We start from the raw sequence: 13021 nt of genomic DNA, 5'->3' as shown, positions 1-13021 counted from the left end.
CGAAAACACGCAAAAAATCAGAGTAAGTAAAATCCAAAGGTATTTTGAGAATAATAAAAATTAAGATTTAAAATCTAAAAATTAAACTATTCCAAATTTAAAATGGCTAAAGGTATTTAAAGAAAAACAGATATTATTGTAGAAACTTCAAATAAGACTTTTCCGTTTGTGTAAAACTTCAAAAAAATAGAGTTAAAAATTAGATTAAGATATTGAACGAAATCAGAAAGATATTTTGAAACTTGCTACCAGAAAATCAGAAGTTAAGATTAGAAATTTAAAATAGAATCACTTCAAACTTAAAATCAAATTTAGATTTTTCGGATTAAAATCAGACTTTATAATTTTAAATGTGAAATAAACCGCTTTCTGAGAAAAATATACTTAGAAATTCAAATAGGTCTTCAAATTCAAAGGTTATTTAGATACATGTGAACTGGGTAAAATCAGCTGCTTTTATGAATGTCCGCTTATAAAAGAATAAAAAATATTCGAAAATCACCGTAAAAAATTAAACTCGAAATCTATTTTTAAGAAAAAACTTTCATAGGAGAAAAGTATTCAATTTTAAAACAAACGAACAATTTCAAAAATCTATGTGACAAAGATGGAATAAAACTATAACAAAAAACTTGGAAAGGATTGATTTAATGGATTTTGAATAAAATCTAAAAATAAAGGAAAAATTAAAACTTTAAATCTGATTTAAAAGATTAGGCTCGATAAGGACCCGATAAAGTTATTGGGTTGAAAACAGACGAAACCGAAAAATTAAAGGGTATATTAACCCTATCCCTGCTGGGGTACTTGAAAACCAGGATATGCCCCCCCCCCCTCTAAATCCCATGTTTTATGTCCAAATATGACAAATGATACATCATTAGAAAGCTCTTGTGCTCTACTTTTAGAATCTGCAAAAAAATTTGCAAATTTGCGAAAATTGAATTTTTTTCGCAAAATCCAGTTTTATAGTAAAAATGTTTGCAAAAAAAAATTTGTCCAAAAAATGACAAATTATACATTTTTGAAAAGCCCTTGACCATGCCATTTCAAATATGCAAAAAATTTTGCAAAATTTTAAATAACCTGATTTTTAATCAAGAAAAACTAAAAATGTGCAAATTTCCTATGACAGGTTGTTTGCAAAAAATTTGCAATTTTTTTTTCGCAAAACTTGTGCAATCCGTTTCCTTATGTCATAGGCTTTCCAAAAAGCTAAATTTTATCAAAATCTGATAAGTGAAAGTGGGTCAAAACAAAGATTTAGTTTGTTACAGGCAAAAGCAGTCATTCAGGCAGTGTGCCTGAGGACTCAGGCAGTTAGTATTAAAGCCCGGTTTTCGGCCTAAAGGGAGGGCTTTGGGTATGTAAGAAAAGTCAGAAAATTTCAACAGCCTCAGACCAATACTTTTTGAGTTATGTAAAAAAAACTACAGGGGGGGGTCAAATTGACCCCCCCCCCCAGCAGGAATAGGGTTAAAAGTTAATGTTAAAGTTAAACTGATATAAAAATACAGTACTTCTCTTAAGAATTAAATTAAATATATCTTCATTATCTCCAGAGTAAATTGATTGATTGAACATAGCTTGGATATCTCCAGAGTAAATTGATTGATTGAACATAGCTCGGATATCTCCAGAGTAAATTGATTGGTTGAACATACATTCATTATCTCCAGAGTAGATTAATTGATTGAACATGAACAGCATTTAGACTTTTCTTTAACATAATAATGACGACATCTAAACTATCGAAGTTCAATACATCTAAACATAAATGCAGGTTAATTCTCTACAGTATCATATATTACAATATTCAATACTAAACATAAATACAGGTTTATTCTCTACAGTATCATGTATTCCAATATTTAATACATCTAAACATAAATACAGGTTTATTCTCTACAGTATCATATATTCCAATATTCAATACATCTAAACATAAATACAGGTTTATTCTCTACAGTATCATGTATTCCAGTATTCAATACATCTAAACATAAATACAGGTTTATTCTCTACAGTATCATATATTCCAGTATTCAATACATCTAAACATAAATACAGGTTTATTCTCTACAGTATCATGTATTCCAGTATTCAATACTAAACATTAATACAGGTTTATTCTCTACAGTATCATATATTCAAATATTCAATACGATGAAAAACAAGAAATATAGAAGTCTCAAAATGTTTCCATCTGATATTATATTGAAATTTAATAATATTGTAAAATTTAATTAAAATAAATTAATAACTTGCTGTAATTGAAATATAATCACATTTTGAGCAGGGAACCTCACTCCTTCATGTTTACTTTCAACATGCCTATTCAGATCACTTGATGTAGTTGCCGCATGGTAACATTTAGAACAAGGACATCTCACTTCATGTTTACTTTCAACATGTTTCTTCAGATCCCCTGCTTTAGTTGCAGCATGGTCACTCCATGTTTATTTTCAACGTGAATCTTCAGATTTCTTGCTGTAGTTAGGCGCAACTAGGGGGGGTGGCCGGGCGCGCGCCCTCCCCTAGCACCTGAGAGTGGGGGGGCGCCCCCCCCCCCTGCAGAATGAAAAGAAAGAAAGAATGGCGAAAATCAGTATCACAGGAATAAGAAAACCAATAGAGTTATTGTAGAAATTTTATTATACTATGGTTAGTTTAAAAAAAATATTTTTATCTTTCTCAATTCTCAAGGCTAAAGGCTGCAATTTTTATTTTCTTGGTTTTTGTTCTCTTCGAAATCCTTTACAATGTTTCAAATAAAAAAGCAAATATACAGGGTTACCCAGAAAGAATGAGACTTTTAAAGATTTTAAACTCTTACAAGTTTAATTAAGTTTTTTTGCATTGAATGTCATAGTCCAACAAATATAATGACTTATTCTGAGAATGGGGTAAATAAGAAACAAATTTACAGTTGCAGGGAATCATAAATAAAAGAAGACAGCTGATTTATCAACTTCGTACAGCTGATATATCAACTTCGTACAGCTGATTTATCAACTTCGTACAGCTGATTTATCAACTTCGTACAGCTGATTTATCAACTTCGTACAGCTGATTCATCAACTTCGTACAGTTGATATATCAACTTCGTACAGCTGATTCATCAACTTCGTACAGCTGATTTATCAACTTCGTACAGCTGATTTATCAACTTCGTACAGCTGATTTATCAACTTTGTGCAGTCCTCTTTAACGCTTTCTTTTTGGGCAACCATGTAATACATTTTCTCAAATAGATTGTCAAGCACAAAAGATGGCAACGTAGAATTTGTATACTCTCAATGCAACTGTATTCTTACATCACAAGTGTCAACAGTTTTTTGTGTCCGACAAAACTATTAATAATAGTGATAATAAAGTGCTTATATTACAGTGAAGTAAATGCAATTTTGTGTTCTTCATTTTCTGTTTTTACCCTTGTATATTTAATCTAGGAAAACATGTCAACAAATGGGAGAAAATGTTGTCTTCCTTGTTATATTTGACACTTGTGACGTCGTGTATAATTGGTCCATATCTCAGTAGCCACCTGTTGTACTGGATAATCTATTTGCATTTTAATTTAATGTTTTTGTCTGTTTGTACAACTAAAATCTTCGAATCACTTTATGTCCTTAATATGTCGGTGACCTTTTAATATGTTTAGTAAATTATGTAATATCACATAGTAAAAGTTTTAAATACATTTTCGACAAGGTTAAACAAATATAATGACTGGAAATTCCCGTTTCAGGGCTTGTATTGCCTTGAAAAACAATAAAACATACGACTTTTTTGATGTTTAACAACTTTAAAGTATATAAAATATAAAAATAAACAATTTTAATAGAATGTAATTTTGTTGAATATTCTAAGTGCACTTAGCATTTCTGGCAGTTCCAGCAACTAAATACAGCTTGAAAGGACACCTGAAAAATTATTATTATTATTTGACAAATATTACAAATTTTGCGTGAAATTGGCAAATCACAAAAACATTTAGTTGCCGAAAAAGCATTATTTAAATATACCATTTAATTTATGCAAAAATATGGAATTTAGTTTTTTGTTTAAAGGAATTTTCTGCAATCTGCTTAAATTTGTTAAAGTTACAAAATTTTTTATTTGAAAAACCAGGAGTGGGTCTCAAGGAATTGAGTCTTTGCCACAAACTAAAATTTTATAATCCCTATATCTTTGAAACCTGATGGTGTACACCTTTGATCCAATTGAATTTATAGTTTGAAATATCTAAGGTCTACAACATTGGGTTGCAAAGATATAGGGATTAGAAATTCAGGTTTTGTGGCAAAGACTCAATTCCTTTTTATTAAGTTTCGTATACAGGTGTGTAAATTAAGGCTGTAATATGCCTGCAGAGCTGCGGACTCAAGTTATTTAAATAAGATTCTAAAATTATGAAAAGCATATGTGAGACCTATAAAAGGGAGGGAAGGGGGGTGGGGACAGCAGACATAGTAATCGATTTCATTTTGTGATCAGAAATTCAAAAAGAAAAAAAACGGCAATTTATAATAAAGTTAATTAAAAATGACACTTCTTCCTACAAGAATCATAATTTATTTTCTGAACTCTCACCTGGACACCTTGTCTCTGATCACCATATTCACTACTCCACCCTGTTTCACAAAAATCATTTTTGTTAAAAAAACAAAAACAAAAAGTGTACACCATCAGGTTACTAAGATTACCCATAAAATAGTAATATGATTTAGGCATTTGATGTTTTTAAAGCAAACAGTTTATCATTTGCTTTAAAAGTCGTCTTTCTATTTCATATATTCATGGATCTCACTATAAAGATAAGAAAGATAAAGTTTGAACCAAAAATCAGGTCCTATCCATCGATTAATCTAAGTTTTTTAATTGATGTTTATAAAATGATTTTCCTGAATGGGTCCAAGGCTTTCGTGACAAATACCATCTGAAAAGAAAATAACATTGAACAATTTTATGGCTTCCAACGCATTTGGATTTTACTTTTAATTCCACTACAAAAAGTTAATTTTGCCTTATTCCTGCACGTGAAGCTAGGGGCCCCTCCATCACTTCTGACCCTTTAGTTAAAGTAAATTCATCCTAAAGTTTGACCGCGTCAACCTTGTTGCACCGGCTATCCTATACAGTACAAACTGGGACCGGAAAGGTTGGCCCGGCTCGGAAATTCAAATGTACTACGGCTGCCCGTGCGCGTTACACAAAGTTAATTTCGTATTATTCCCGCAAGTGAAAAACTAGGGGCCCCTCCAACAAATCCAGTATTTTTTGAATATTTAAGTTTACAAATTGTCTTGCGATTTTTTAACGAATTTTGAAAAGAAGATCAAATTATGGATGCACTTCGGTGTGCCTAGTTGTTTGTACCCGTAAAATTTCACTTTTAAAACATTTTCATTTTGTATATTAATACTATTCCTTCCTATTTTAATGTTATCATATTCAAAACTATATCATGCAGTTTGTTATAGCCTGACCAACTCTTTTATAGTTGATAAACCGTAAGTAGGGTTTCCAATGCAAAAAAGTTCTGAGGAAAGCTAGATTTGCCACTTAGTTACCACTTAGTTTTATTTTATAACTAGTATAGTAGGTAAAACCAATGTTACCACTAAGTTTTATTTTATAACTAGTTAGTAGGTAAAATTAATCTCAACCTGAATAAACTGACTGTCCAAGATAGCAGTCCCCATCAATTGAAACCTAAAAATAACAAATAATTTAATGAATTTTAAATGATGAAATGATGAAAAACTATTCAAAAACGATGCAAAAATGATGCAAAAATGACGCAAAAACGACCCAAAAACGATGCATATATTATACAAAAAACGACCCAAAGACGATGCAAAAACGAGACAAACACAAACATGCACTTTTTATTTTTTAAGCAAAAAATGTTGCAAAGTTTAATAAAAGAAAACTTTAACATAATACAGTTTTTTTAATTTTTTTCTTAAATCCAAAGCGATTAACAACAACACTACATGCAGTACCTTAAAAAAAGGGAGAAAATGAGATAACATGGATAATAGGAATGTTAAAAAGGTTTCCTTTGTTGGACCGTTCTAAAGACATTTTTTGTTAAGGTCAAAACCAAAGATGCTTTAAGGTGAACGTAATTCTGATTCACATAAAATATTGATCTCGTTATGAATACATTGACAGATTTTCTCTCTAATTGTTTACTTTTCATGGAGGTTTTATATATAAAAGATGTAGTAAATTAAAAGAATTAAGCACTGTTCAAGCTAGCAAAAACGACGATTTTTCCACATTTATTGATCAAATAAAGGTTTAATGAGTCTCGAGAGCGTATTTTCAAGTAACCCTCCATGCAAAGATGGCAATTCCCGATTCACAACGGTACCCTTAAAGCCTTTGTCTGATCAAATATGAATTTTTTTATATCAATGTTTATAATTTTAAACTAGCTTTATTTGCGCATTGAAACTGCAGGAAAACTTATACGAATTATCAGAAATAAACACTTTTAAACATTGAAAATCGAAAAATCTTCCACAATATTGATTAGATAAAGCCGAATTTAAAGAATTTGAGCCACGGTTTAAATTTAAGCCGCGGCTTAAATTTTGTTTGTTCCACTTAAATTTGTATTAAATTTTTCAAGATTTAAGCCGGCACTCAATTGAAACCGGTCCATTTTGAAATTTATGAAATTGTTTCCATCATTTCTTAAATTCAATAAAAAACCTGAAGATCGCAGTTGATCGCTGTATCAGGAGGATTGGTACAGTACTTCCAATCTACAACCTAAAATTTTTTTTTATATAAAATCTACTGAGAGGTTTTCATTCGTAATTGTTCAATAATAAGGGACAACAATTTATTATCCAGTTTCTTTGTATATAGTTGTGCATTTTCTCAAAAGAAATTTTTTTTGATAATTAAAAATTTTAAATAAACATATTTTTTATGATCTTTTAAACAAAGTTTGGTCAACCTTTCATGAAATTAAGTAAAAAGTTTTTGCGCATGGAAACCTTTATTTACTGTGGTAATCACCAGAAAACTATGGAATAATATTCCGATTTATTTTCTTCAGGACTTTTTTTCCTGAGATCTTATTTCCTGAGACTTTATTTGCAGCCCCCATGCTATTTTAGGAAAAAAGTCCCAGGAATCCAAAACACAGGACTTTTATTTCCAGTGACATTTTTTCCAAGGACTTGATAAAATTCGAACTTTTTTCCAAAGTTTTTATTTTTTTCCAGAAACTTTTATTCCCGGGACTTTCTTACATAGATTCTCCCCCATAGTCCCCCTGAGTACAATTCTTAATCTCCCCCCCCCCCTCCTCCCATATTATTTGACAAAAAATCCAGCCCTAACGGTATAGGGTTAACTTATTTTGAGCATATATATTACAATTAATGTGTATCATTGTACTTAAGTGAATCCCAGATATATGAATACATAGCAAAATGTTTTATAAAGTCGTATTACATATTTGAGATCAAATGCCGCGGAAAAATGAGTTTAATATTAATATATCAATTGCATTCATATTTCAGGGCTATTAATTTAGCTTAAATTAAAAATAAAAGAAGTTTTTTTAGAATTATCAAAAAACTTATGACAGAGTATGTATTCATATATCTGGGATTCACTGTACCTTATTCAGTGCGGTAGCATAAACACAATCTTTAATTGAATTATTTCTAATCTGAGAATGAGAAAAAAACCTCTAGAAAATTCATTATCACTCTTATTGTTATTATTATTATTATTATTATTATTATCTACATTCAGACTTTTTTGATTATTGCCTTCCACTGAATTAATCAGCACTAAGGTAAATAGGATCATTTTAGAATCATGCATACTTTATAACTTTCCTTTTTATCAGATTTTAGAATTAAATTCTTTAGAATTTGAATCTTTTATAGTCAAACATTAAACATGCAGGAACTGAAATGAAAAGGGTTTTACACAACGAGAACCAAAAAACTCTGGAATATGAAGACGACTTTAAGACTCAAGTTATGACTTTAGATGGTCCAGGAAACACAGCATTTGTGTATTGTTTCTTGTAAAATTTATTGATTTATACATACACTTGAAGTGTCTGTAAACGTACTTTCAAGTGACCCTCAATACAAAGATGGCGATGTCCGATTTACAACAGTTTACCCTTGAAACCCTACTCTGAAGAAAAATTTAGTTTTTCTGAGTCGAGACGTGTTTATTTCTGTACGTGTTTCTTCATGGCTTCTTGTTAGCAAGAAATGCACAAGTCACTTGCGCAGAGAAACTGTAAATGAAAATAAACAGTATAAAAATAAACTAAAACATGAATATCTAATTCATAATTGATCGGACTAACTTTTAAGGGAACCGTTGTAAATTAGACATTGCTGTCTTTTCATGCAGTCTTTTGCTTACAGTCCCTTTAATTATAATGTCGTCTTCCTTTTCCGCATTTTCTTGTTCTCACTGTGAATATGTTAATGATTACCTCAGTTGAAGTTGAAGTTAGGAGTAAGAATTCTGCAGAGGAAACTACTTTCCCAGACCTAGCATAGATTTATTAAAATTACAGATAAGACACTAAATGTCGTCTTTTTAAGATTCCTGTGTGTTACGTTCAAAATAATCCTAAGGCAGAAGCCCAAAGGAGTTACGAAATGTCCGCGTAGAACAAATACAGAGAGAGAACATGTTCTACGCCGACTACACGTAACTCCTTTGGGCTTCTTTGATTGTGAACGAAACACACAGAAATCTTGAAAAGAGGACATCTAGTGTCCTATCTGTTATTTTAATTAATCTATATATTATGACTTTTTTAAGAAACTAATTTTTATCTCATACGGAGCAAATAATATTTCTAATTTATAAAAAGTTAACTTTTACAAACATTTGTACATGGTACAGGGTGTCCCAATCAACATGGTAATTAAGAGACAACATGAAAGTCGTCTTTGATTTCTGATATTTAATGCATAGAAAAGATAGCATTATAGAGGACGTGAGGTCGATCTCTAATGAAACGCATAAAGTAACTTTCAATATATCTATTTCTTATAACTTTTACTAGAGGGTTCAGAACATGAGTCTATATCAAGATCACACGCGTTAGACTGAAAGTACAATGCCCCGTATCCGTTCCGGTGAATTTTGTGGAACTTGTTTTAGGCGGCCAGGCATCGTCTTCCACAGTATAAACATGGTCAATAAAGAAAAGTCTGAGATTTTTTAATGTTTAAATAATTTGATAAAGAGTTTCCCATTAACCTGGGAATTCAGTGATTGTACAGTGATTTTAAATCGCGGGCTCGGGTTAGATAGGTCGGGGGGGGGGGGGGGGGGGGGGGTCCGCGTCAATGATCCTTCTTTGACAACCTGTTCTCTGTCTTTCATTTAATAGATATCACAAAAAATGTTCAATTTCTTTAGTGCAATTTTTTAAAATCTTTTTTCGGATGTATCAACGATCGAAGACGATTTTGATAGTGTACATTGCTACCATGTTTATTGGTACACCCTGTAGGACATTTTTAAATAAAAAAATAACATTAAAAGTAAACCTATTGTACCTAACCCCCTGGCAAACATCCTTCTGTCGAGTTAATGTTCCAATAACAATCTCAGGCCCCAGCAGGGTGGGAACTAAACAGAGTCTTAAAGGAACTGTAAGCGTAGTTTTAAGTTATCTTTCATGTATGATGTACAACGGTACCCTTAAATGCTTTGACTGAATAAGAATGCAAGAGATCCATTATTTTTACTTTAAAAATTGATTATTTCATCTCTAGTTTCTTGATAAAGTGATTTGCATAAGCTATTGAGAAAATTGTAAGTTTTAAACACTTTCCATGCAAGAAAAAAATACAGGTTTAAAGGGTATCACTGTGAATAGGGCATGCTCCACTTTAATTGGAAGTTAACATTAAACCATGATTATTGATTATATTAGGAGCAATATGATTGGAATTTACTTGCAAAAAAAGTTCTGCACTTCAGGTTGAAGAAATTGCGTTTTTGCCACAAATCCTTAGTTTCTAAATCCTATATCTTTGCTTGAGATATTTCAAACTATGAGTTCTGTTACAGTCAAACCCTTAATAACGAATACATCGAAAGAATTCATCAAATGTCATATTCTTCACTTTGTGATAATGGAATGTTGCAGATATTTAGTTTTTTAATTAAATGATTATTTGGAACTCTTTAAAACTATTCCCGCATATTCATGGCTATTTATTTATTTTCGCAAATACTGAAATTTACGTAATATAATATAAAACTCATTGAAAAATTGTCAAGACGACATTTGATAAATTCTTCCGATGTATTCGTTATTAAGGGTTTCACTGTAGATCAAATAATTCAAGTTTGAAATATCAAAGGTCTGCACTATCAGGTTGCAATGATATAAGGGTTTAAAAATTTAAGTTTTTGGAAAAAAAGTCACTTCAATTGATCTTTGAATAAGGTCATGTTACAGGGTTTAGTTGAGAGAGAACGATACAAGAGTACAGTCAAGGTTGTAATGCGAGGAAAGTTAATTGCGTATATATTGAAACCAGTTCTCTCTGGGTGGAATTTGTAAACAAGAAAAGATGCATCAGTGTTCGTTTAGTGTCCGAGGAGATTAATAGCATTTAATTTTGATAATTCACAGAATAGATTCCTATGACCAGAATATTTCATTGATTTTTCATGTGAAAGTTTGATCCCATGTCAGAGTTCGACATTCGTCTTGTGATTACATTACCGCTCAGTGACAGTACACTGCAGTACAAAAGATGCGTACACCTCTGAAATAACTTTTCTTGCATTAAATCCTTGAGTACAGTTGTGGGGAAAAATTAATTCTCATCCTCTGTTATTTTAATTATTCAATTCTATCCTTCTCTACAATAAAAAAAAAATATTGTTCAAACAATAAAAAATAAAAATAAATTAAATAAAGTACAGGTAAAATACAAAATGCAGAGATCATAGGTTGCAAAGATATAAGGTTTAGAAAATGAGACCCAAAAACGGAACCAAAAACGGATCAAAAAACGGACCCAAATACGGAACCAAAAACAGACCCAAAAACGGATCCAAAAACTGACCCACAAATGGATCCAAAAATGAACACAAAAATTAACCCAAATACGGCCCCCCCAAAAAATAAGGCCACCACAGTAAACAATATAATGCATACCTACAAATTTACAGAAGTATTTTAAAGTAGCAGAATTAGCGTTCAGGCCCAGCGCATTTTGAAGAATTTGGCCAGGGCTAAAAATATTATTTATGAGATTTCCATTATGTTCTTTTTGAAAATTTATTATTTCTAATTGTATTTTCTCTACAGAGTTATTTGCGCATTTCTGTTTAAGAAACAATGGAGGACATGGTTAGATAAAGAGTTAAAGAACTGTTGTGAATCAGGCATGCCGTCTGTAAAAGGAAGGTCTCTTGAATTAACATTTAAAGATAACGTAAGAGGAATTAAAGTTAGCAAAATCAAAAGTATTTTGAAGGAACTGTAGACGTAAACAGTCTGGCATGTCTTTTTCACAATGATACCTATCGTAGGTAAACAGTTTAAGTAACTACCATACAAATATAATAAAAATTTGGGCAACACCGGGTATTCCAGCTAGAAGCATATAAAAAACATATAAAAATAAAAAATAAATTAATAAAAAATTAAAAAATATAACCTGCTCGCTTCCCACTGGAGTGTGTGTCCTCCTGTGATCAAGCAAACCAACAAAAAGTTTAATTTAAGCATGTCAACCCTTTCTGAAAATTAAAAACTCCAGTTAGATAGTGATGGAGATCGTTTTGAGGTTCGTTTAGAGATATTTAGATTTTTTTGACGTTAAATAATCAAATATTATGTTTATGATATTATTGTACGAATTTTCTTCTCTAATCAAAGATCTTAAGAAAAACGTTTTTTCAAGACAAAAAACGAAAAACGTTTTTTTGATCGTTTTTTGATCGTTTTAATTATATCTTCAGAAATCAGAATAATGTATGCATATTGTAATAAGAGCAAACTTATATAAAGTATGCAATTTTGAAGAAGGATTGAAGGATTCACATATCAGAAAAAAATATACAAAATACTTAAGAACGGACATCCCATCAGCAGTTAGAAATGTAGAAATGTGCTTTAGATAGTAAAATTATTTCTAAATTAAGTGAATGTGGAAAGAGGGGGAATGTACATTGTACACAGGTCTAAATTTGAATAGATTATAGAGCCTGAAAGAGATTTACTAAACAGTCAGCTGAATGTAGCTGTATATAGAATTAAATGAATGTGGAAGGAGGTGGAATGTACATTGTACAGGTCTAAATTTAAATAGATTATCTAGCCTGAAAGAGATATACTAAACAGTCAGTTGTATGTACAAATGAGAATAAAATATATAAGAGTGGAATTTACTCGAAAAAAGTGTAAAACGGCCATTTTGTTGTACTGTTTCCATACTGAAGGTGTACTTCACACATTTGTGCTGCACAACCTTTTGGGCCCTGGAACATCATTTTATAGAAAAGTTTTCATGAAAATTATTTGATTTTCTCTAAATCGTTTCTCTGATAGCCTGTCATGCATTCCCGAGTTCATTTCAGCATAAACGTTGATAAAAATCAATTTGATGTTTTTATTTAGTAAAAACATAATTTTTAGTTCACTGTACAAACGACAATTTTTACATTTTAATGTTTAATAAAATAATTTTAATAATAAAATTTTAATTCTGCACCTATAGCAAATACACACGTTTAAAGTTATTTAACAACTTTTTAAAACAAAGAAATTGGAATGGATATGTCCAGGGATGTACTGCGCATAATTTGTGAACATTTACATGAATTGTACACTTTGAACTCCCTTTCAGGCTGAAAGGGACTGGCAAATTTCATACCGAGGGATTGATTAAATTCCACTCTAATATATTCAATTCTCTTTGTCTATGTATAGCAGTATATAGGATTAAATGAATTTGGCAGGAAGGACAGACTGTAAAAA

The 13021-nt window shown here is 31.0% G+C and overlaps 1 protein-coding gene across 3 annotated transcripts; it reads right to left on the bottom strand.

Annotated features, from left to right (window-relative positions):
* Positions 1–3611: 3611 nt before the first annotated feature.
* Positions 3612–11777, bottom strand: LOC111701988 (uncharacterized). Of its 3 annotated transcripts, none has more exons than XM_023473497.1 (10): positions 11700–11777; positions 11195–11271; positions 9567–9648; positions 8495–8552; positions 6730–6789; positions 6012–6083; positions 5673–5718; positions 4908–4942; positions 4597–4637; positions 3612–3926 (listed from the first exon to the last, which is right to left on the bottom strand). In XM_023473497.1, exons 1-10 carry the CDS (start codon positions 11768–11770, stop codon positions 3869–3871), a joined length of 600 nt encoding a protein of 199 aa, XP_023329265.1. In that variant the 5' UTR covers positions 11771–11777; the 3' UTR covers positions 3612–3868. The 3 variants fall into 3 exon arrangements, with proteins under 3 accessions (XP_023329265.1, XP_023329266.1, XP_023329267.1); XM_023473498.1 differs by having other exon boundaries at positions 9576–9648; XM_023473499.1 differs by lacking the exon at positions 6012–6083.
* Positions 11778–13021: the final 1244 nt, after the last annotated feature.

Source organism: Eurytemora carolleeae, unplaced genomic scaffold, assembly GCF_000591075.1.
Source record: "Eurytemora carolleeae unplaced genomic scaffold, Eaff_2.0 scaffold359, whole genome shotgun sequence".
NCBI classification, from domain to species: Eukaryota; Metazoa; Arthropoda; class Copepoda; order Calanoida; family Temoridae; genus Eurytemora; species Eurytemora carolleeae.
This window is presented reverse-complemented; position numbering and strand designations above follow the sequence as displayed.

What these genes read in the sequence shown, in the direction of transcription:
- LOC111701988 (XM_023473497.1), bottom strand. Translation starts at nt 11,770, where the DNA reads ATGCTTAAATTAAACTTTTTGTTGGTTTGCTTGATCACAGGAGGACAC. An exon ending in CGATCAACTGCGATCTTCAG is followed by an intron (nt 6,084 to 6,729) that starts GTTTTTTATTGA and finishes AAATGTCTTTAG; the next exon opens with AACGGTCCAACAAAGGAAAC. An exon ending in ATCAGAGACAAGGTGTCCAG is followed by an intron (nt 3,927 to 4,596) that starts GTGAGAGTTCAG and finishes ATAATTTTTCAG; the next exon opens with GTGTCCTTTCAAGCTGTATT.